This window comes from Astatotilapia calliptera, chromosome 15, assembly GCF_900246225.1.
Source record: "Astatotilapia calliptera chromosome 15, fAstCal1.2, whole genome shotgun sequence".
In the NCBI taxonomy this organism is placed as follows: domain Eukaryota; kingdom Metazoa; phylum Chordata; class Actinopteri; order Cichliformes; family Cichlidae; genus Astatotilapia; species Astatotilapia calliptera.
Window position 1 is genome coordinate 39,935,245 of NC_039316.1, and position 25,871 is coordinate 39,961,115.

Here is a 25,871-nt window from a genome sequence, read left to right on the forward strand (position 1 = left end):
TAAATACAGGGTAACGAAATAAAGTTTGCATCTAATCAGAAGTCTGTTTGACCTGCTCCCCTCAGGCAGGAGGCTCCGGTCCATTCGCACCAGAACCTCTCGCCACAAGAACAGTTTCTTCCCCTCTGCTGTTGGACACATGAACAATAACCACATGACTGTCCCCGCCACTCACACATGACCCTACGCTGTGTCACTGCATCATTTCATGTCTGGCACTGATCACCACCTGCACTCATGTATATATCCTTCTACGTAGCACTCTTAATTCTTATTCTCATGTATATATCTCATGTATATCTCATGCACATATCTTTCTTTCTACATAGCACTTTAATTCTTATTGTTTGCACTGAAGCACCGCAGCAAATTCCTAATGTTGTAAACCTCAACATCTGGCAATAAACCCATTCTGATTCTGATTCTGATTCTGAAGTGCAAGAGCAGTAAGTGCTCTTGCACTTCTGATTAGATGCAAACTTTATTTTTGATTAGAAGTGCAATAAGAGTAGATTATATACAGGTAAGTGTAGAAAAGGTCGGAATAGTTCTGAAAAGATTATGTACAAATAAGTTAAGTCTACAGATGTGTCATGGTCCGGAGTCTGTGACTCCGTGTTTATGTTTAGTCTATTAGTATTCTGTGGTTTTGGTTACCTTGGGTATTTGTATTCTTCTGTTCATGTTCCTATGTTCTGTGTCCCCCAGTCTGTGTTAAGTTGGTGTGTTATGTCATTGCGTGTATGTGTTTCCTGTTTTATTGTGAAGGTCTGCGTCTTATGTGAGTGTTTTCAGTTTGCCTCCCTAGTCTCGTCACGATAATCACTCCCAGCTGTGTTCCCCACCTGCGTGTAATCTCCCTGTGTTCTCTGGGTGTATTTAAGTTGTGTCTTCTGTCATGGTAGTTGCTGGTTCGTCTGCGTTATTTTCCTCGCCGCCATTCTGTGTTTATTTCCTCCAGCTTCCTGGTCATTCTCCCTGCAAGGTACCCTCGTTAGTGTTCTGGTTTCGTGTTTAGTTTAGTTTTCCCAGTTTAGAGTTATTACCGTTCTGTTTCTCGCCACCCCTTTTGTTGTTCTTATCCGGTTGTAAATAAAGCTCATCCTCCACTTAAGCAGTCTGCATTTTGGGTCCTATTTCATATTCCACAAGATGTTTATATTGCTATACAGAGAGCAAGTATACATATGTGCTACATATATACAGCTGTACCGGTGTGTGGTAAACAGATCTACAGAGTGCTATGAATATAGTACTCTGAACGGACTATAACAGTGAACCATGTATGCACTGTAACAGAGACTACACTATCATGATCATGGTCATTGGGAGGGATAGGGGGGTGTGGGTGGAAAGGTTCAGCGGGGACTGACTTCAGTAGGGTGACAGCTGTGGGGAAGAAGCTCCTCCTAAACCTGCTGGTTTTAGCCTGAAAGGTCCTGTAGCACCTTTTGGAGGGGAGGAGCTGGAAGAGTTTATTGGCAGGATGAGAGGAGTCTCTGAGAATGATGCGTGCTGGGCGTAGACATCTCTTCTTGTGGGCATCCTCAATTGCAGGAAGTGGAGTCCCTGTGATGCGTTAGGCAGTTTTCACCACCCGCTGCAGTGCCTTGCGGTCAGCAACAGAGCAGTTCTCATACCAGACTGTGACACAGTTGGTCAGGATGCTGTCTATCCCATAGCGACGCAATCACGGGTAAGAGGCAAGTGGAACCAAGCTGACTTCTGCTAAATGGGTCAAACTGGGCAGAAAGTCTACAAACACATAACATCCTTACAGAATATGATGTAACACTATAGATCAACTTAGCTCAGAATATATAAAGCATATAAACAATTACAGCAACATGATGCAACAAACACAGCAGCTACTGATCCAAAATACTCAAAGCTTCATAGAACTGAAACCAACATTTATTTTAGCTCCATTCTGCTGCTGATACAGACTTTAGGTTTCTGAACATTAAACTTGTTTCTGCCTTTCATGGTGTGTAACCTGAAGGCCCTGAGTACTTTCTCCCACACTGAAAACACTGGGATGATCACATTATTTGAACATTACCTAATAAGACTGATTCAGCACAGACAGTTTTGTTAAACTTTCCTAGCAGTCCTTCACAAACAGGGAACAGTCTGTCTATTCTCTCCATCTGTCAGCTGCTGCTGGCTCTTCCTCCTCCTCTTCCTCACACACTGCTGAGTTTGTCCTGGTGGATCATCAGGGCTGCAAAGCCTCACAGATGATGTGCAGCAGTGGGTCCCTCAGTCTGTCCTCACTCTGGACACTTGCAGTCGTCACACATGGAAATGAAATGTGTGATAAGCTGCAGGATTCAGACACAAGTGTAACTTATAAACACATGTTCATACTTTTATTACACAATCAGAGAGAAAGAAACAGAGAGAGAGTGCAGGACAGACAGACAGGTGACAGTCTCAGGTGTACACACTGCTACACAACAACACCAGAGAAGCAGGATTTAGTGTTTGTGTTATTACGAGTGTAAACAAGAAGAGTTCCAGATGGTGCAGTGGACACATGTGTGACTGCTGTGATTAAAGCATCTTTCTTTCAGCTTAACGAGTGAACCGTCAGCTCGTTCAAACACACGTTAAAGTGCGTTTGGCTCGACACCACCAAACAGAGGCAGCAATATAACATAGCTCACATTAACAGTGCAGTGGATCCTGCTTGTGCCGTGATGTTCAGGACTGCAAACCGAGCAGCATCACTGACTTTCAGCTTGTTGTGTTTGTGGATATATGACTGACTTTAATTATCCACAAAATCATCACATTCTCTGTAAGATTAAGGTCGACTATTGAACGGCGTAAATTTTAAAGGCTTTAAAACCAAGTTAGTACAAACGTCACTAATGTCACATAACTTTGCCGACATAAATAAGTGACATAATATTCAGTACTTACTTTTGAAAGTTCACTCTTCGGCCGCTCCGCTTCAGCCGTCTGCCGTATTTTTTGGCAAAATTATCCACACCCCCCGCCGCGCTATGAATTGTGGGATATATGGTACCACTAAGCGTGCACCGGCCCACACTTCAAATTTGGGGAAATCGACAGCGCATTTGGAGTATGCATTTGAAGTACACTTCGGATTGGGACAGCCGTCGTTGCGACGCTGTGTATAATAGGTCTCAAAATGCATACTCCAAAGCGTGCGGTTGCTGGATTGGGACACAGCCTCAGAAACACATTATCACTCAGATATTTAACTGAACCGCAGGTGTGATCAGTCCTGTGTGTTTACGGGCTGAAACACAAACCAGAGTCCATTTAAAAAAGTCCATATTTAATGTCCCGTGGGAAAAAATGAGTGGATAATGATGAGCGGGAGAAACTGTCACGGCTTTAAATTTAATCAGGTCTCACATCATTTTCTTTCTTTTTCTTTTTTTTTGTAAATAAAGTAAATACAATTTTATTCAAGATAAGAATAATATTACAGTCCTTTACAATGAAATGCTAAAATAAAGACAGAAAAAAGTCTCCTTTCATCCTCAGCCTTGTATTTTGCACAGCCAGCGGGTCCTGATCACATGACCTCAGGGATCTGCTTTGAGTGCATTGATGTAAGTTCACTGATGTAAACTGATGCTTGTCCATGCTTAGCTCTAGAAGTCAAAAGTGAATCTGGAACCAGGATCTCACAACAGTGTGATTCGAGTATTCATTACCATAGGCACAAATCTCTTTAGGAGACAAAAACATTTGAGTTATTTGTTTTTATTTATATTAAAATAGCATAATAATCTATGCAAGATTTGTAACTTAGAAACATCTTAGGCCTTTAAAGAAACACATAACGTTCACGTAAACGAGAACGAACATCTTGTAGATTTGCTGGAACATAGATAAGTTCGGAGGCGTGGTCCGGCTCCTGAAATTCAGATACTTTATTTTCTTTTTTTCTTTTTTTTTGCTTGCCTGTCCCGTTTGGCTCTTTTGCCATCAGAATTGTTGTCTAAAGGCAAAGAAAGATGCCCAACGGATTTACTTTACCAAATTGACCATCCCAGCCTTGCCGTAATGGTCCATTTGATTCACCTTTTATTGTTTATTTTATTTTCACTTACTGAATACAGGACAGACTTGACTGGGGGAAAGAAGGGGAGAAAGAAAGAGGGAAAGAGAAACAGCTGAGAAGAGGGACGGGGGAGAAGGGCAAAAGACAAAAACCAACAGAACTGGCAGAGAAAAAAAAAATGCATATATCAATCACCTGGATCACCTGCTGAGAAAGAAAAAAGAAAACAAGCAGAAGAGAACAAGAGTAATAGAATAAACAACATCACAATGATATATGGGAATATGACAGTAAATACTAAATGTTAAACATTATTGTGCAGCACATAAGATCAACAGAACACAGTGTGCTTTGAGGTAGGAGCCAAAAAGGTGTAGTTTGTGGGTGTGATCACCCGTGTGTACACCTGTGAGCATGGACGCGCTTGTTTTTTTTAAAAGGTTCCTTCATGTAATGATCTGCTAGAGGGTGTGGGGGGGCCACAGCCCCGTCCTCCAAGGCATGAAGCAGGAATGGAGGAGATCAAAACTCCAGACATCCAGAGGCCCCCAGAACACAAGAGACCAAGGAAGACCAACAGAGGGGCAGCCGCGCCACTGTCCCAGAAAGAGCTGAGGAGAGTCCCAGATGAGGGCTCACTCAGCAGCCGCGGAGCAGAAGCCAGGGGGAGTTGCAGTGACGCGCCCGTGAGCTCCGCCGGCAGCCAGCCGTGCCTGAGTGACCGAGCCCCAGGCCGAGAGGCCGGGGGCACCCCACCTCCGAAGTGGCCCGAGCGAGCCCCAGGCTCCAGGCCCCGATAAGCGGCCGCCAAGGAGTGAGCCGTTGTGTACCTGGACGCCCATCCCCGGACACAAAGAACCACCAACGCACCGATGTCTGAGGGGGTCCGCCACTGGCAGGGGAAGTGGTGGTAGGGGGAGATAGGCCTCCAAACCTTGGAGGGCCTGAGGTGTCCCCAGAGAGGTGGCGCCTGACACCCAACCTGACATATAGACACAGACATACAGGAACACACAGATACAAACATCCATTCCCACCCTCATGCTCTCATATGCACTTACTCCACACTCAACCAACGTGGAGACAGACATAAAGAGACGCTGTACACACGATCACACTCCCCAAGCGTACTCTACAAACCGGGTCTAGGTACCCTTGCACCTGGAGGGGGGAACTGCACCCAGACCCAGGTGGTGTTACCCTTTTCCCTGCGGTGGGGGGAGGCAGACCGCCCCGACTCCGCAGCAGCAGGGAGGCCCCACACTCCAGACCGCAGTCGGACGGCCAACTCCTCCTCCTAGCCCCCCCGCTCCAGCAGGTCGCAGAGAACGGGGGTGAGAGAAGACTCCAAACCTCCCTCCACCCGCTCATTGTAGTGTTGATGCATGTGTGTTCTAAGGTGCATTTAAAACCCAGGAGGGCATGGAGCTACCTGCCAGAGAGCAGCAGGTAAGCGCATGGTCCCTCCTGCTAGCCCTCAATGTCTACGTGTATTTAACATTGAGAGGTGGGCAACGACGCCAGGGGTGGGGTGTACACCCTGATGGTACTTTGGATTCCGTGTATCGTGCCCACCCCCAAGATCCTATATGTATGTGTAATGAGAGTGTGAGTAATGTGAATGTCTAAGTTGTGGGATAAAATTGAGGCAGAGGCAGCCAGAAGGGGACAGGGGGGGGGGGGGGGGGTAGCCTCCTCTGCACCCTGGTGACATACCCCTACTCCAAGGTCCTGCATGTGTGGGTGGTTGTGGTGGAGCGGGAAGAGGGAGGCAGCTGGAGATGGGGAGGGAAGGAAGGGAGGGGCAAGTGACCCCTCCCTGGGGCCAGCTCCCCCGCTGACCCCAGTAGGCACCCCCATACTCCGCGACCCACCAGGGAAAGGGGGCCCAGGCCCATCCAGACCGGGGCCCAGTGCAGCAGCGCCTCCCGGCCCCACAGAGCCCAGGACAGTCCACCCAACCCCACCACAGAGAAAACTGCACCCACCCCACCATCCACTCATCTTCCAGACTACATAACACCCAGGCTGAGATCTTCCTCCACCTCTCCTGTATCTCCCCCTCCTGCAGAGAGAGCTCCTGAGGAGAGGAAAGCTCCTGCAAGATGTGACAATCTCCCCTCACATCATTTTCTGACCTGATGCAGGTTAAGAACGATGCAGTAAAACCTCAGTGATCGTCTCACAGCAGGTCAAAACTCTGATCTTCATGCTGCTCATCCGTCCTTCCTTTAAAGTCCAAGAGAAAAAAAGGAAACTAGACTTCAGTTCAGCAGTGAATGGACTATACAAACATACAATACACCTGAAATAAGTTCACACTGCACACAAAACAAACCAGATGACTGTGTTCAGTCCACAAGGCTTCGCACAGCAGTTAAACAGTCCTGTAGAAATAAAATGAGCAACTTCCTCTGTTCTAGACTTTCCATCTGCTAGCAGACATCACAACAACCCACCTGAATAAAGAAAACTGGAATTTACACCTCAATGGAGCTCTGGTACCTGGATTCACCATGGCAACAAGTAAATAAGAGCAGAGCTTCCATCGCCCGGTACGTCTGGTATATTGTAGTAAAAGACAACATCGATGTTACGGTCCACAGGTATGAATCATGTGATACCAGCATGTATATCAGACAGAGGATGTTCTCAGTGTGTGAAGACCTGAACCACATTAACATGATCACATGTCCAGAAGATCACATCTTAGGCCTTGTGGTGTTCCTGGTCAGCAGAGGTGAGGACCTACAGAGCTAGGGTTGCCAACCGTCCCTTAAAATACGGAATCGTCCCATATTTAGAAACAAAAGTACACGTCCCGTATTGAGCTAATAAGGGACGCACTTTGTCCCGTAATACAGTGAGAATCAAAAGTAGTCTATAAATGTTTATGGAATTAACGCTTTGTTTGAAAACATAATTCCCAGCCCCTCTCCTGCTTTGTGACCAATGAGCTGACAGCACACTTATGACAATTCGAGTATGACAATTCAGATTACCGCTCATCTCATTGGTCGAGGAAAGGTCGCTTACGGAGAAAATACCGGAAGACAACAGATGACCACAACAAGAAGCATGGCCAACAGGGAAACAAACGCCGTCACTGCGGTGCAAGTCTCGGACGACAGTACACCTAAAGCTGGGCAGACACTGTGCGATTTTTTCAGTCACGTTATTCAGCTCCTGCTCAAACTGCACGATTGACTCGCAGGGGTTAGACGTTGGTAGGTCACGATGCAGGTCTCACACTATACCGCCCGATGCTCTGATGCGACCTGAGTGCTCACACTGTGCGTCCATAAAATTAAGGTTATAACAGAAAATCTGTCGCTCGCTCTCTCTGTCTCTCACTCACACAGACACACCACCACCATCAACTTTGCTAAATTGCTAATGAAAAACATGATCAGGCAGCTGTGACTGAGCAGCATGTAAATACAACTATTTTCACGGTTGTTGTGGTCGTGATAATTTTGTGAGGCCACATCGAAAAGGCTCGGATGAGCTTTTCAAAGTTCTACAAGTTGTGCCTCCATCGCTTGTGTCCAGATCACACGCTGCACAGCCGTGCTGCTCCGTCTTTTACACCAACGTTTACGTGTTTGCGCGCGAGCAGTGTGAGCGGCTGTGGTGAGACCCTCACGAGCGATTGATGATCGGGAGCTGGTCGTGAGGTGTTAATCACTTCTCGTTACCCCACGTATACTACACGATGAAGGCCAAAATCGGTCCGATCACTCAAAAATCGGCTCAAAATGGGCCTAAAACCGCACAGTGTGAGCCCAGCATTAGAGCAGCAATGTTTGTTCCCCTCAGAGAAAGGGAAGAATGGGAAAAGGAAAACACCTGGCTGGAAAAAGTTAATATGGGCATGTGCAGTGAATATCAGCGCTATGTGGCCAGAAGTGTGATAATATAATTTATTTTGTGTAATAAACGACTGCAAGGATAGATGATTACAACAAATAGATGACTAATACATAAAAGTAATACATAGATGAATAATGATGATGAGTTAAGATGCGTACTCATGGGAACAAGCGGGTTTTCAAACGGGAGCAGCTGATTAGCTTTAGAAAAGCTGAAATAATACCTCAGCTGAAGCCAATTGTACTAAATGCACTAAATGTGCACTGTTACAAGAATGTTTTTCTTTCTATTGTTTTCTATTATTTTAAGTTAAGCAGGACAGAGTTCTTTTAAAGAAAGATTTACTTATATTCTCAAAAGTTAAGCATGACAGGCTTCTGTTTAAGAAAGAGACCTGTTTTATGTGTTAATGTTGTCATTTTGAGCTAAAAATAAATGGCTAAATGATCATTTGTTTCACATGTGTTCATATCACAAAGAATACACATCTACTTAAATCAAATTCAAGTCAAAGGGTTAAAAAAATAATTTCACACACAAAAAAAGAGCTAGAAAATTCACCACACTGGGAAGGGTGAAGACAACTGGGTCGCCCAGCCCTGGCCACGAGGTGTCCCTTATTTATTTTTCAGGGAGTTGGCAACCCTATACAGAGCAGAAAGCAGAATATTCATGTTTTCTTTTTACAAGGATCGGATTAATTCATGAAGAATGAATTGAAAAACAGAAGGCACAGACAACACTAAAGCTTTAATAATCGGGTTATGTTCACACACACATAAGATTCACATTCCTCAGTGCATCATAGCACCAGGTTAAAATAGACTGTAGTAAAGTAAAATTATAATAATTCTGGTATTCTATGGCAAATGCCAGTCAGGCTCCATGGTGCCGGGCAGTGAGCACAGGGGTCAAACTCCAGCCCTCGAAACTTTTACCTGTTCCTGCTGCAACACACCTGAATAAAATTAGTAGGTCATTTGCAAGACTCTGTAGAACAGGGGTGGGAACTCCAGGCCCCGAGGACTGGTGTCCAGCAGGTTTTAGATAGACCACCTAAGTGATTAGTTCATTACTTCAAGACATGTTGAAATGGTCATTTAGCCCTTTAAATCAGCTGTGTTGGAAGAACAGGACACATCTAAAACCTGCAGGATGCCGACCCTTGGGACCTGGAGTTGGACATACCTGCTATAGAACTTGCCTGCATGCTGAATGGTAGTTCAGTCATTTGATGCATGTCACAGCTTGTCATGGTGCAAAAGGACTACTTTTGACACCACTGCACTAGAGGATGTCGGGCCCTCAGACCACCCTCATGAAGTCTGGTCAGGAGAGACAGAGAGGGAACATCAAACACGAGAAACACAGGAGGCAGTAAAGATGGCAGACATGATGACATAAACCTAAAGATTACATAACAAACCTAAAAGCAGAAAATACAAACACTAAACGTAGAAGAAATACAGTCACGACAACCAGAAAGATCAACATACATAAGTCTGGGTCACAGAGATCCAACTGTGGGTTTCCTGTTTTATCTTCAAGGACACAACAATGACGATTCATGTTGATATTGATGAGACATCCTGTTAACAACTATGTTTATCAGTGTCTGCTGGCACTCACTTTTTAAATAAAGTTTAAATAAATCACCGCCCATGTGTTCCCGGTGAACAGTCACTAGAGGGCAGCAGAGCTCCCTCACACTCACCTGAGACTCAGAAACATGTCATCACTCAGGTATTTACCTGAACCACAGGTGTGATCAGTCCTGTGTGTTTACAGGGAGAAAACAAACCAGGTACCTTAAAAAAAAAGTCCATATTTAACATCAGGGAAAGGGAAAGTCTGGAAAGGCCTTCAACTTTGGCTACCAAGGATCTTCCACTGATGGATAAATCCCTTTGAAGCCAAAGATTAAATCTTTGTTATATTGAAGTTATGAGGGACTAAATGTTCAGATAATCTAGCATCTTGGTCTTTTTGAATGATAATACCAAGATATTTAGCCTTATCTTTAACAGGAACACCTGATATAATAGTATCTGTGCAGCATTTAACTGTGAAAAGATCACATTTTGGAATGTTGCGTTGGAGACCAGAGGCTATTGAGAAATTTTTGATGACTTTGAGAGCTTCACCAATTTGAGATTTATCCTTTTAAAAAAGTATTGTGTCATCCGCTAGTTGAGTAATAGATAAAGTTCTGCCAGCAACATTACACTGCTGTTTTTAAAATGAATAGAAAGTCTGCATAGGAAGAAGGAAAAGATATGCCGAAATCGGACAACCTTGACGGATCCCACGGTTGATATCAAATCTCTTCGTTGTACCATACAGGAGTTTGATTGAGCTTTTTGCATCTGCATATAAAGTTTGAATGGATTTTTTAAACATATTTCCAAAACCAAAAATATCAAGTGCGCTGAACATGAATTCATGTTCAATGGAGTTGAAAACTTTATAAAAATCCAAAAAAAGAATGAAACTATTATCTGTGATTAAACCTGAATGACCAAAAATATTAATTATTATGTTGTTTGTTATGTGTCTGCCCAGTCATAAAACCAGAATGTGTTTCATCAATAATATCATTAAGTGCACATTTTAATTTTTTAACCAGACATAGCAATTATTTTATGATCATTATTGAGCAGTGAAATAGGTCCAAATTTCTATCAAAAGGACGTCTTTTTGAGGCTTGGAAATCAAAGTAATTAGTCCCTGAATCAAGGAAGGAGGGACTTTTTCATTAGCAATGCTTTCAATATATACTTTATGTAAAAGCGTGAGAAGTCCTTTAAAAATAATTTGTAAAATTCACAAGTCCACCCGTCATTCCCTGGACTCTTATTAAGTTGCTGTGATGAGGGCATCAGACATAGTTTTATTATTGTCAATAATTGTTTTAATATTACCTAAGGAATCATAAAAAATGTTCATGACTTCTGTAGAAAAAATTGATTTATTTAAAGTTTTATAAAAAAGTTCACAAGTCTTGGTAATCACTTGAGGGTCTTGTGTGATGACCCATCTGAACACAGTTTAGTCATGGTGCCAAGTGTGTTGTGATGTTTTTCTAATTTGAAAAAATAGCTGGAGTTTTTGTTCTCCCTCTTAGACCCATTTCCTTCTCACAAAGGTACCTTTTGCCTTTTAAATATATATATTTTCTAATTTAATGTAAAATTTGAAGTCTGTTCCTGTTATCTTCAGATAAATTATCAGGTGATCTTGACAAAGCCATAATTTCAGAAGTTATTTCCAACTCTTCTTTTTTTCTATTTTTAACTATTTCAGCTCCTCTTCTCATTAAGAGAGATGTCAATTCAAATTTCATGAACTCCCAATTTTTACTAAAAGCATTTTCAACACATGCCTTTTCCAATACTCATCTATTTTTGTTTTAATTTCCTTTACCAAAGAATCATTCAGTATAAGAGAATTATTTAACTCTCAATATGATTTCACTCTTTTAGACGGTAGTTTTATGATCTGTTAAGGGTGTTGGCAACATTTTTAATATAGAAACATATTTGGATAAAGGATCAGAAATTAACCAATAATCAATACGAGACTGTAAGAAACTTGATCTATTTTTTCATGAAAATTCCTTAATTGTTGGAGTTTTAAGTCTCCAGTTATCAATTAGGTCTCTTTCCTTTATAAAATCCATCATATAATTGCTACTTTCCTGACTTTTACTCGGCCATCTACCTATCATGGTATTGAGTGAATGATTCCAGTCCCCTCCTAATATAATCTTTAGATTAGCAAATTTACTCATTAAAGACTGATTTCTTTTCATTTACTATAAGTATTAGGTCAGTATTCTCCTGTTTGTTATTGTAGCCATAAATGTTTCCCAGTAAAAGGGTCTGATCATCAGCAAAATAAAATGTCCTCTTTCGGATCAGTTTCTGAAGATATATTTTTTCCTTAAACTTATGTTTCAGAATCAGTTCCCGCTGGATGGTTGGTGCCATGAGACATCCATAAATCTTCACCCCATTGGGATTTCCAGAAGTTAGCGTCCTTAGGTTCAGAATGGGATACTTGTATGAGACAAAAGTCAGTATTCAAACGTTTAGCATATAAAAACAGAGCCTTCCTTTTGGTATTGTCCCTTAGTCCTCGAGCATTTAAAGAATTAAAGGATAGAGATGAAACTTTGAAAAGTAAATTAACTTTTTACCCTGAGAAGAGTGTGTAAGCTTCAGAGAGAACAGAACTACTCTGTCTAAAAAAGTGCTTCAAAAACGTTTTTAGCAACAACAGCTTATTATAAGTCTTTAGAACAATAAGGAAAAGAGACCTTGAGGCACATCCACAAACAGGACTGAAAGGGATTTCAGTGAATTTCTTTTCTGTTCACGAAAGCACGGGCTCCGACGAAGTAGACAATTTCCCCCTCCTTATGTGCTTTCTCCACCTGTGGCCATAAGTGGTTGCATCTCTCTCGGTTCTCAGGAGAGAGATCTTCTTCGAAATGGAGCTTCCTTGTCTTCAGGTAGTCAGATCCCTTCAACGCCTTTCAGGTGATGACTCGAAAGTGTCTCATGGTAAATTGCAAGATTATGGCACTGGGCAATGGCACAGAAGAGGACTCACGTCGTTGTCCGATCCTGTGGACTGAATCAAGTACCTCCGGGAACTTTAAGCAGAAGTCAGCCTGTTTAAGGCTCTGATGTCTATTCTGTATGACTTAAAGCAGTTATGACATGGTCTGATTTTCTCACCCAATAAAGGAATATTTCATATATCAGTCTACTCTTCATTCTATCAGACACAGTTATCACAGCTCGTACATTTTCTTTTTACACATAAAATGGTAAATGGCCTGCATTTGTATAGCGCTTTTCTAGTCCCTAAGGACCCCAAAGCGCTTCACACTACATTCAGTCATTCACCCATTCACACACACATTCACACACTGGCGATGGCAGCTACATTGTAGCCACAGCTGCCCTGAGGCGCACTGACAGAGGCATACACATGTATGTAAGCATTGAGCCAAATTTAGTAATGCCAACATATTAAAAGAACAATATTTGTCTCTCATATATAATACATCTATATATACACTGTCACAGATACTGGTCTTTGAGTGAAGGTATAAGGTGATAGGAAATATAAATAACTTCCAATTTTACAAGCCTCGCACTTCTGGCCTTAGCGGTCTTTGAGTACGCGGCCCTTGTGGACTGTTAAGGCTGCGTACTCTAAGGCTGCAGACCCTGAACTGAGATATAGCCAGTGTTCCTGCAGCTTCCTGAGTCAGGGTCAATAATCATGATGTTCAGCCTGAACAGATCTGCAGCTGAAAAAAACCTTCCCTGTTTTACAGTTTCGATGGAAAGTGAGCAGCTTATCCCGCACACATTTAAACAAGTTTTCTGCACTGTCACAGTAAAATAATTGCTACTGATAATATCAATAAAGATGAGGTAGAGCCAGGTGGAGGCGTAGAAAGTTTTATTAAACGTGTAAAATCAACTGTTAAAAAGTTTTTAAATAAAGCAGAAAAAGAAGGAAACTCATCATTAATCATTATCATATCAACATTTACACTATAAAGATTATGAGGCTTTTATTTTGTTAACAGTGACTCAGGCTGTGATGTCACATGTGACATCACATGGTGGCGGCGGCGTCCTCACAGCGTGGTGAACTGGCTCAGAGCTTCTCTCAGCTTATCTGCGATCTGACCAATCAGAGAGCAGATAGGAGACGACATCACAGACCTAAACACGCAACCAGACTCCGCCCACCCCGCCTCCCGCCTGGCGCTCACCTGCTGGTAGAAGGTGACCTGCTGCTCCAGGTAAAGCTGCATCACTCGGTTGTAGTCGTAGATACGGTTGCTATGGAAATGGTTCATCTCAGCTGGAGGAGAGCAGACAGCGGCGAGTTACCCTTGGACATTTTTTTATTTATTACACATACAAACATTAACTTTATACTATTGTGGTATCATTTTATTTACTTTATTATTTAGTTCTTAGATCAGTCGTTCTTGGATTTTTATTTTGGTGGAATTGACATGAACCCAACATTATCATCTCTTCATACACATGTGGTATGTAGGTGGTGGCTGCAGCTCAGGTGGCACAGCAGGTCAGCCACTAATCAGAAGGTCGGTGGTTCGATCCCAGGCTGCCTCCTGGCTGCATGTCAAATATCCTTGGGCAAGATACTAACCCTATGTTTGCCTACTGCTGGTGGTCAGAGGGCCCGGTAGCGCCTGTGTCCGGCAGCCTCGCCTCTGTCAGTGCGCCCCAGGGCGGCTGTGGCTACAATGTAGCTGCCATCACCTGTGTGTGGATAGGTGGATGACTGAATGTAGTGTAAAGCGCTTTGGGGTCCTTAGGGACTGAATAAAGCACTATACAAATGACATTTACCTTTTTTTTTTTTTTTTTTTTTACTTGTGAAACAGAAACAGCTGAAACTATGGCCGGTGATGAGGTAACGCGATGACATCATGAAAAGGCAGCAGGTCACTAAAGCTGAGTGTCTGACGAGACGAGCTGAGCAGGAAACACCCTCACAGGGTTTGTACATGTGACCGTCTACTCTGCTGTCAGACAGAGCAAGACAGTTTTATTTTGAAGGGTTGCATGAAGTCCCTGAATGATCCTGTGATGCTAAAGGTCAGCTGTGTGTCTCTGTCTCCTGAGTGACCGCGGCCCCTTCTCCTTCTTCTGAAGCTCCTCCAGATGTGATGTGTCCTGATGGGGATCTTGGTCTTCGGCTCAGGCCAAAGATTAAAGTTGGGGCTCTGAGTGGGTGGTGGTAACGCCCATTCTGGTCTCCTGCAGCATGTTCCTCAGCAGGATCGTCGTGGTTCTCTCTGAGTTTCTCCTCACTCCTGTTGTCCACACTTGGAGACACTGTGATAACTTTCACTCTTCTCCTCAGGTCTGAAGTGATTTATAAAGTGTCTTTGGATTTGGGACGCTGCTTTCTCAGATCAAACCCTCACAGATGTGTTTATACCAACTGTAAACTGGAGAAATTCCTTGGTTTGGTCTTAATTTAACATCTTTGAGTGTTACAGAGTGAACACAGGTCATTGCACAGCAGGTCCAAGCTGTGAGTCAATGACAAGCTCAGTTCTTCAGGAGGACAAACTGACTGTGGTCATGTTTGTCTCTCTGAAATTATTCTGTCATTGTTTGTAAACAGATTTATGCTTTTTAAATAAAACAAGCATGTTCAGAAACACTGCGCAGAAAATCCATCGCTCTGCTAAAAGCATGACAGCTTTAAATTTCACCAGGGGCTGATAACTTTATCAAAGAGATTACTTTGACCTTTGGGTTTGCTGGGATTTTTGGGTGGTGTGTGTGTGTGTGTCTGTGTGTGCTGTTACCCTGCAGGGCGTAGCTCATGCAGCTGAGCCGCTGGTTCATGCACTTCCTGTCGCTGTTGTTCATTTTTCCTGCAGAAACCAAACGATCACCTTCCTTCACTTTATCTGCAGCAGCCTGAAACACAAACACACACACACAGGTGAGACCACGCCCTCCTCAGCACATCTGGAGCCCCTCCCATTCCCCAATTAATGTTGCTCTGACAGCGATTGAATAAAAACCTCCAAAATAAAAGCCTCAGTTTCCAGCTTCAGTCTGTTTTATTGTCTCATGTTTTCAGACATTCTCTGTGTGCACCTGCAGTTATGTGTAGCAGTACTGTGTGTAGTATAGTCACTACACACAGTAGTTCTGCTGTACCTTGTGTACAGCGATGATGTCTGGAAAACATGCCAGCAACCCTTTGTACTCGCTGTTAGTCTCCAACAGGAAGTGGAGGTCCTTCTGAGGCTGGAAACATCAACACAACAAAGAATGCAGTAAGAGAATAAACAAATATTATTGTAAGACTGAGAAAACACAGTATACTGTGTATTTATACATAGGTGTGTGTGTTTTTACCTGCTGGGCGACGACCTCAGCAATCTCCTCGTAGGTTTTTCCAGCAGCCGTCAGAGCGTCGGTCAACGTCGCCTCGCCTGCATCGCAGACACTTAAAAGTCTGTACTTATACCACATAATAGATGTTTACTGGATATTTACGTATTTCACAATGGAAACCAGCTTTAAGGAAAATGGTTCAGAAAGAACACACTGAGCTCAGAGTCCCTGAATGCACCGCGGGAGAGCTTCAAGTCCTCCGAGAATGTAAACAAAACCGTTGGTTAGTCAATAAAGTTGTTCCTGTTTAAGTGTTGCTGGAGTCCCTGCATTGTGATTATCTTTCCATCCTTCCTCCCTCCTTCCATCCACCCTCCCTCCTTCCATCCACCCTCCTTCCATCCTCCCTCTCTTCCTCCCTCCTTTCTTCTATACTTCCATCCTCCCTCTTTCTGTCTTTCCATCCTTCCTCAGTCCTTCCACCCTCCCTCCTTCTTTCCTACCTACTTCTATCCTTCCATCCTCCTTCCTTTCATCCTTCCTCTCTTCCTCCCTCCTTTCTTCTATACTTCCATCCTCCCTCTTTCTATCTTTCTATCCTTCCTCAGTCCTTCCACCGTCAATCCTTCATTCCTACCTACTTCTATCCTTCCATCCTCCTTCCTTTCATCCTTCCTCACTCGTTCCTTCCTCCTTCCTTCCATGCTTCCTCCATCCTTCCACTCTTCTTCCTATCCCTCTATCCTCCCTCCTTCCATCATTCCCTCCTTCCTTCCTCCCTCCCTCCTTTCATCCTCCTTCCATCCTCCCCTCCTGCCTCCTTCCATCCTCCCTCCTTCTATCCTACCCTCCTCCCTCCTTCCATCCTCCCTCCTTCTATCCTACCCTCCTCCCTCCTTCTATCCTACCCTCCTCCCTCCTTCCATCCTTCTATCTTCCATCCTCCCTCCTCCACCCTCCACCCCCACACTCCTCCCTCGCTCACCTGGATATTTGCTGGTGATGAATACAGTTGACAGGTTTCTGAAGGCTTGGCCGATGCGCTCATACTCTTTAGGAAGCGCTGGTTAAAAACAGATGAACACATTACCACCCAATCACAGCTGTAAGTATTCTGTGTACATGTACACGGAATAACTTTAAATGTATGCACTGACGTCCGGTGCAGCGTTTCCAGTGCGCGTGCCCGACGTTCAGCAGCTCTCTGATGCCGTCATCCATGGACTTTGTAAAGCGGCTGTAGTGTTCACACCTCTGTTCACTGCACACACACTCAGAGGTCACACAAAGGTAAAAAGCCACAGGTAAAAACATGTGAAACTGAGCTGCTGTTTGATGGAAGAACAGTGAAAGTACATTTATAATAAGGAACAGTAATGGGCCCAGTACACCGCCCTGTGGCACTCCCAGTGAGCTACAGCTAAAAAAGGGATTGACGCCTGATGACTGGTCATGTGACATTTGACAGACACAAGTTAGACGACCCTAATGAGCGAACCAATCAGAGGTAGCCTGACAGACCAAACCCAGGGTATAGGCCTTTACGAGCAGACTGAGTGACTTACACCTGGATGACATCGAGCTCTGCAGCTTCAGGTTCAACCAAACTGAACATCATTGGACCCACCGTCTCGTCTTTCTCTGCCTTCCTCTTCCCCGCCTTCCACTCCTGAAACAACAACAAACAGCCTTAGCCAATCAGCAAGCAGCATCAGATATCATCACACCTGACTGGCTCAAACATAATCTCCATAAAAGACCATACAAACATTTATAACCTATGGGTGGGGTCTGTTCTGTACCTGAAGCCTTCTGGTTTGTGTTTGTAGTCTTTCATTTGTTTGTGAGTAAACAAAAAGTACATCCCAGAGGCTTAGACAGCAGGTTCTCAGGTTTTCATTCATTCATTCATTTATTTATTCATTTTCAGGCACAACAAATACCTATATTGAACATAAAATACACAAAACAAAAAACAAAAATTGCCTGAAAAAGGAGTGGGACGAAGAAAACGTATTAAATCCCACCCCTATACTCACTCATCAACAAAAAAAACAATAAACTTCCCGCAGCTACGCCCATCATTGCATACAGACCCATCAACAGCTCCGGGCACATACAAGCATCTAAGCGGCAGCTCGCAACCAACAATTAGAGCCTTCATAACTGAATACAGAATATATAAATTATAAATTGCATTACCACAGGTAACAGGTAGTAATAACTACAAGTAACAAACACACATACATATACATACATATATATCTACACACACAAGTACATATATGTACATACATACGCACACTTTATTTATTTTTTTTATTTTTTATTTTGGAATCCATACCAGCAATGGTAAGAGGACAGACATTACAGAGCACACTAAAACCCATCATTGAGTACCTGAAAGATGTAAAGCAGGAGGTGGAGCTTCACCTACCTTCTCATCTCTGTGGGTGAGGAAGAGCTGAAAGACTTCACTCTGAGAGACGATGGGGTGCCGACACATCCGAGTCATCCAGGCCTGCAGACCCTCCATCCTCATCCTAATGAAGTCATCATCAAACCTGCCTACAAGCACGGGTGAGACTGGTAAGGTCAAAGGTGTTTGCTGGGTCATACAGGGTAGCTATGGCGATGGCTCACCTGTCACCTGTTTGTCAGGCAGTGAGGGGATGGGCAGTATGGACCCAAACTTCTCCAGCAGACGCTCATACAGCCAATCAAAGTGCTTGTAGCGATGATTGACAGGGCTGTTGGTTGTCTGGAGGAAGAGGGAGAAGTCAGAGATTGATACCCAGTGATACTGCAAGTACTACTAAGTACTACAGAGTAAGTAAAGTAAGTAAGTAAAATTTTATTTATATAGCACCTTTCAAGATAAAAATCACAAAGTGCTTCACAGAAGCTAAAACCTAAAAATAAAAATCAACCAAAAGCAAGTTTTAAAAAAAAGTGCTACTAAGCTCACATTGGGTGTTATCTGGTACTCGATGAAGCTCTTCAGTCCGTACATTTTGGACTCTTTCTTTGGATCAGCAATCACACAGTCCAGAGGAGACGTCGGGTACAGCCAGACGGGACCTACTTCTCCCATCTGATCGGACGAGGACCAAGAGCCAATCAGAGCAATCAACACCACACATCATTAACCAAGAGAAAAATGTTCGACTCACGTAGACAGGAAGCCTCTCTCTGCTGTCAGCCGGAGGTCGGGCTAACATAAAGACTTCTGGACTCGGACCTTTGGAGAACGAGAACCTAAAGACAAGAAGGCATCACTGTCTTCTACTCGTTTCTACTGATTTCTACTGACATCTACCGAATTATACTGACATCTACTCATTTCTACTGATTTCTACTGACATCTACCAAATTCTGCCAACTTCCACTGACATCTGCTTCCATTAATTTTTAATAATATCTAACAACTACCAACATTCACTCCCTTCCACTGAAATCTACTAGGGTTTACCATCACTACTGACATCTACTGACATCTACTGAACTCAACTGATGTTTAGTAAGCTCTACTGTCTTCTACAGGAATCTACCAACTGCTAACCACTGTGACTGACATCTAATGACTCCTACCAGTGTTTACTTTGCTCTATGGACCGACATCTACTGGACTCTACTTTTAGCTCTACTGTGAGTCGTCTGTTATATTTGCATATTTCAGAAACATATGTACTTATTGAGGGAGATCTTAACACTGGGTCCATGGGCGCTTCGTCCTGAGGCTCCGGCCTCCCCTTCCGGTTGGTTGTTGTCATGGTAACTGCTCACCGACTGGTCATCCCATTCGTCGTCCCACTCGCCGTCATCATCCTGAACAGCTGATAGGGACACTGCTCGACATTCCTGATGTAAAACCTTTTTCCTCACAGTAACACACTATACTTGAAAATGAGCTGAAACAAGCGTATGTTACCGTGCTGTGTGGGATTGTATCCTCGACTGTCCCATCCCTGTGTGTGACTGACAAAAGCCCCGCCCCCCGAGCTCAGGTCGCCGCCTCCTCCAACACCACCAGTGTTTCTGATCTGAAACATGACAACATCTTTAACAAACAGATGTTCCTGCAGACGATCGCAAATGCAACCAAATTTTTCAATTGTGCGACTAAAAAAAATCTTGGGTCACACCAGTTTGACCAACTGTTCGAGTACGAACAAAAAAAAGCCTCGGCAACTCTGAAGATCTCCGTGTGGTCAACAACAGACACGCATTATGCCCCTATCGTGGTCTGAACCAATCAGAGATAGTCAGGGGTTTGAAAGTGCAGACGGACAGAGAGGTGAGTAGCTTGAATAAAGCGGTATCGATTAATTAAATCCTGATTGAAATATAAATGTATTCTGGAGCTGAAAGCCGACAGCTCACTGACTCTGATGTGTCGGCGGGTCCGTGCTTTGTGTTTACATCTTTTTTGAGCTAGATTCTGAGGTGCAGGTTTTGTCTCTCTCTAACCAAAATTCGCTGAACCAGCAGCAAAAGAAGATCCAAACTATGCTTCACATTTGATAAATGTCATCATTAATTCCCTCTTACGTTTGCTGTTTTGCTTCCACCACGATAAAGTCACACTTCATGCACAGCTCTCTCTCTCTGTCTGTACTTTAAGTACAGTTTCCCATCTAAAAGTCTCTCCTTTCTGCATTATTCATTCACTTATTGCCCACCAGTCTACCGTTGTTTACAGCGCTGTCGGCCACTCTTTTTTTTTTTTTTGAACTTAAATGACCTTGGACAAGAAAGCTTAATTTCTGCTGTTCAATACTGATCTTAGAAATATGGTATCTAACCAGATTCTTACTATCTTAATGACCTTGTAGTACCATATCACCCTATTAGAGCACTTCGCTCTTGCTCTGCAGGCCTACTTGTTGTTCCTAGAGTATTTAAAAGTAGAATGGGAGGCAGAGCCTTCAGTTTTCAGGCCCCTCTTCTGTGGAACCAGCTTCCAGTTTGGATTCAGGAGACAGACACTGTCTCTACTTTTAAGATTAGGCTTCAAACTTTCCTCTTTGCTAAAGCATATAGTTAGGGCTGGACCAGGTGACCCTGGATCCTCCCTTAGTTATGCTGCAATAGATGTAGGCTGCCGGGGATTCCCATGATGCACTGAGTTTTTCCTTTCAAGTCACCTTTCTCACTCACTATGTATTAACAGACCTCTCTGCACTGAATCATATCTGTTATTAACCTCTGTCTCTCTTCCACAGCATGTCTTTATCCTGTCTTCCTTCTCTCACCCCAACTCGTCGCAGCAGATGGCCCCGCCCCTCCCTGAGCCTTGTTCTGCCGGAGGTTTCTTCCTGTTAAAAGGGAGTTTTTCCTTCCCACTGTCGCCAAAGTGCTTGCTCATATGATTGTTGGGTTTTTCTCTGTATCTATAATTGTACGATCTACTGTACAATATAAAGCGCCTTGAGGCGACTGTTGTTGTGATTTGGTGCTATATAAATAAAACTGAATTGAATTGAATAAGAAAAGATGAAAAGAACTATTGATACATGTTTTGTTAAGGCCTGATCCGTCTGAAATTCATAGCCAGTGCTCTGAAATGGAGCCATCAATCTTTGAACGCTGAAAAAGCACACAGTGTATCCAGAAAACACATTATATGCTGCAATAAATGCACTGCCCAAGTGTCCCCTCTCCCCACTGCCTTTCAGCAGCAGGCAGCAGCAAACAGGTCGTCAGAGGAGCCGATGTGATGATTAGGTTTAACATTGCCTATAATATTACCAAAGAGTGCCGAAGCACTTCAAGCACAAGCACTTTTTCACTAACTTATCTTTCTGGTAGAACTGTGCTCCAAATAAAGAACTTTGTGTTGACAAGATTGTTAGTTAATCGTTTACAAATCAATATTGTCTGTATGGACAGCAATTTCCGCCCCCAAAAAAGTGCACATGTAAAACTGCGGTGTTAAGTGATGCGGTTGAAAAATTTGGGTGCGCCTAACTTTTGTGCTGGTGCGCCTAAGAAAAAAAGTCAGGCACACCAGTGCAACCGTGGCAAAAAGTTATTCTAGAGCACTGCAGAGGTTACACTGTGTGGTCCAGTGGTCTCCATGGTGGGTTTATCACTCTGTGCTGTGATTTTCAGTATCTCTGTGAAGTGTTTGTGCCTTTGTGAACTTGAAATCAAATAAAGATGAAATATCCTCGGTTTTAGTCTCTGTCGGTTTGGTAAAATAAATGATTGCAGTTTGCCCAATGAAGCCCTGATGGACGTATTTATTGATGTTTGGACGTCTATCAGCCTGTGAGTCAGCTGCTTGTTTTCACTGAAATACTGATTTTCTGGCCTCTGTTCTGGAATCTCACTGAAACTGAGCTGAATTCAAACAAACAGTCAAATAATAATAAAAACTAAACTCAAAGGTAAGTGTTGGACAGAGTGTGTGACACTGATGAAGGTGAAATTCGCTGATCTGTGCCTCTTTGTGTTGACACGACATGAAATAATGTCACAGCGCTCACCTGTAAATATCCCTCAGGTACAAGGCCGGTTTGTCCGCTGGAGTTCTGGGCCTGGATCCAGCCTCCACCCACAGTCTGAAGAACAGGGACACGTGAGGGGGTGGAGCCGTGTTTCCTTTGCAGTGTGTGCAGTGTAAACACCTGTGTTTACCTGGTCTGTCACAGTGATGGTCTCCCCCTCTCTCACCGACAGCTCGTTGTTTCCTGGCTCCGCTGTGAAGTCGTACAGAACCAGAGCCTGGAGAGCGCACACACACATGCACACACACGCACACACACACACAAACACACACGCACAAACACACATGCACACAAGCATGCACACAAGCATGCACACACACACACACACACACACAAACACACGCACGCGTGCGCGCACACACACACGCACACACACGCACAGAGCTCAGACTGGTACAAACTAAAGTTTAGGGGCAGTCAGAGGAACCAGCTCTGGTTTGGGCTCAGAGGAAACGTCTGGATGTCAGTGAAACTACAAACTCTCGAACCTGACTTCCTGTTGGACCACAGTACTTCCTGACATCCACATATCAGGAACTTCCAGGCTTTCTGGGTTTTTCTTTCCAGAGAAGCTCACACAGAGACATTTCCATGTGCAGCGATGAAACGTCGTCTCCTGCCTCCACACGTTTATTCATGAACACAAATATGATTTCTGCTTGTCGCATTGACAAACACGTCTGCAGAGCCGAACAGTCACAAAATAATTTGAAGTTATATTTGAGTTCAGGACTAACGCTGATGCAGGAGCGCTACGTCGTTGCAAGTCAGTCATATAAAAGTTTACTCTGTGGAGACTGTCACAAACTCTCTCACTGATTAGAGTAATTGTGATTGTTATATTACAACTTCTTTCTACTTACAGTAGAAATGATCATGTGAGTTTTCCATTGCCACGCCCCCACCTGAGGACAACGACGGTCCCCATCACCCTCAGGTCTGTTTCACTCCAACACACCATCACTTCCTGCAGCACCACCCACGCCCACAGCTCAGTCTCTGCCCCAAGCGTGATGGTGGAGGCTGCAGACCTGTCACCACGTCTCCCTCATTGTTAAACTGTTACCATGGTTTCATCCCTCGCATCACTGATCCCCGATCAGGACGCCGTCCTTCAGTGAAACCATCAGAGTAAACATGAGATGTCTGATTGATTTATTCATCCAGGCTCTCATTCCCACCACACCAGCAAAGGTGCAACAGACACAACAGGTAACGAGACATCAAGTACAAACAAGTACAGATGTGTCAATTTGATTATTCCTGGAAACACCAGCAGCACATTTGAAATCCTGATTTTGTCCGATTCCCAGGGCGATCATTTGGATGATGCTGTGAATGCGAAGGCCGTGTTGGTTGTTACACATATAAACACGAAGGTAAGAGGAAAGCAGGCCAAGCAGGGCTTCATAGACAAGTACCAGCCAATGGGAACATCCGCAGCAACACGCAGAGAACAGTGAGCCACGTGATTTCCACAGCCAGTAATAAACCTGAAGCGTGGACAACATCCAGGTGTTTGGGTGATGGGCAGGTACATTCATATCATGAAGCGCTTAGAGTCAAGTTTAAAAACAATCTGAGGTCTTTATGAGCTTCAGCTCTCCGTCTGCAGCACAGCTGATATCTCACACCCAGGCATGCCAGCGTTATTTTAAATAAATCAATAAGCGATGAGTTCTCTGACTGTCAGACAGTAGCGGTTTTAGATACGGGCGAATCTGTGAACTAAGGTGTAGGTCTGTTAGATCATGTTGTGGTGATCCTCGATATGGGGGATTTGTGTTCATACCGGAGTGCAAAATTAAAACCAATGTAAGGTGGACAAGAAAAGTTCAAAGCCATCAGGAGCTCAGTTTAGAAAAAATAAAAAAGAAGAGGAGGAGAAACGAGCAACAGATGCAGGTAAGCAGATGTGTGATTGGATAATGGCAGGTCATCCTGAAACAATCAGAATCAGAATACTTTATTAATCCCTAAAGAAATTATGTGGATTACAGTTGCTCCAAGAAGAAATGGTAAAAATACTAAACTCCAAACAGTACATTATGTTACAGGTTTTAATATTAATTGTCAATTGTTGATTTGTCCTGTTCTCATTGTATGACGAATTATGATGACTGTTTGGTAGCCGTTTGCATACAATGCATACTCTCTCTCTCTCTCTTCATATGTGTGTTTCTCTGGCAAAATTCAGTATGTTTCGACAACAGTTTTATCGTAATGTATAATCCTTAATATGTTTTTTGTGTATGTGGGGGGGCGCCAGAGGGAGTGTTCGCCCGGGGCGCCAAACAGGCTAGGACCGCCACTGGTGTCAGAGGACTGTGCTGTGGGAAACAGGAGACCTCCTCACACTGACAATCTCTGAGTTCGTCCTCACAATCTAAAGTTTCTGATATATCGCCTGCAGACCTCACTGATCATCGCAGGGATCAATAACTCTCATCGATCTCTCCTCAGCAGCAGGTCTGTGACTTTTGACCCTCCTCTGAGCTTCTCCGACAACTTTTAAACGTGGGCTGGTGTTCCCGCACATGCGCAGCAACAGCCTGTGCGTTCCTATTTTCCCAACTGGATGTTGGCAGTTCTCCCCACGGCTGTACAAGCCGTGCCTGCCGCTCTTCCCTCCCCCCTTGTCTCCCCCGTGTCTCCCCTGTGTCCCCCTCCTCTCCTCGTGCCGCTCGCTGCACCTGTCTGCTGACACCTGCCGTGTCTCAGGTGTGTCCCCGCCGTTCTGTTGCTCCCCGAATCCGGTTCGGTTCAGCGCGCTGATTGGAGCCAGCCGCGGGGTCAGAGGTCACCGCAGATAGGTACGCGTGCAGGCGATGGTCTTACCTGAGCAGCCATGGTGACGTCACAGGAGTAGGTTCGATCCCGGTTCTTGCCGTCAGCTCGCGGACCGACCTGAGCCCCGCTGCGTCAAGGTAGGGAGCGCGAGGACGGCACTTCCGCTGTGGCGCTTCACAATTAAAGCACCGCAGTAGCTCTAGGGCAAACAAACCTATAAAACGACACCTTTAGTGACGACACTTTAGTGACGTCTAAAGAAGCTGTGAACACAGGCAAGTTGAATTCATATAATAAAATACAGGAATGCGTTAAATAAATCACACAGATTCACTTAGTTTTATTAATTTTTATTTTGAAAGTCCGCTTCCGTTAGTTTATTTTTGTGCTCTGAAACCTTGACCACATATGACGTCATACGCGGAAGGGCTATTCCACTGGGCGTCTCCTGAAAACTCTCCAGTTACACGCTGTAAAAATACTGCAGTTGAAAATACTATTGAAGCACATTAAAATACTACAAAATACACAGACGAACACTACAAAATACAAAATGCTAAAATATTACGAAATACTTGTTAAAATACTGCTATTAAATGCATTAAAACACTACAAAATACACTAAGATCATTAGGATCAGTGTGCAGAGTGTAAAATATGAACTTTAACTGTAAATTTAATAACACAGTAAACAGTAGTTTTTTATAAAAAGTAAAAGTACAGATAGGGGGC

General features: G+C 43.8%; 1 protein-coding gene across 3 annotated transcripts; it reads right to left on the reverse strand.

The window, feature by feature from the left end:
- Positions 1-13,379: 13,379 nt before the first annotated feature.
- On the reverse strand, positions 13,380-25,307 carry LOC113006710 (sorting nexin-9-like). 3 transcript variants are annotated; one of them, XM_026142839.1, is made up of 17 exons: positions 25,188-25,307; positions 22,480-22,566; positions 22,329-22,403; positions 19,769-19,880; positions 19,529-19,685; positions 19,011-19,095; positions 18,806-18,931; positions 18,481-18,598; positions 18,275-18,405; positions 17,403-17,506; positions 16,995-17,098; positions 16,823-16,900; positions 15,859-15,935; positions 15,658-15,747; positions 15,297-15,411; positions 13,716-13,807; positions 13,380-13,625 (listed from the first exon to the last, which is right to left on the reverse strand). In XM_026142839.1, exons 1-17 carry the CDS (start codon positions 25,197-25,199, stop codon positions 13,578-13,580), a joined length of 1,611 nt encoding a protein of 536 aa, XP_025998624.1. In that variant the 5' UTR covers positions 25,200-25,307; the 3' UTR covers positions 13,380-13,577. The 3 variants fall into 3 exon arrangements, with proteins under 3 accessions (XP_025998624.1, XP_025998625.1, XP_025998623.1); XM_026142840.1 differs by lacking the exon at positions 25,188-25,307 and having other exon boundaries at positions 19,529-19,673; positions 22,480-22,620; XM_026142838.1 differs by lacking the exon at positions 25,188-25,307 and having other exon boundaries at positions 22,480-22,620.
- Between the last annotated feature and the right edge of the window lie 564 nt (positions 25,308-25,871).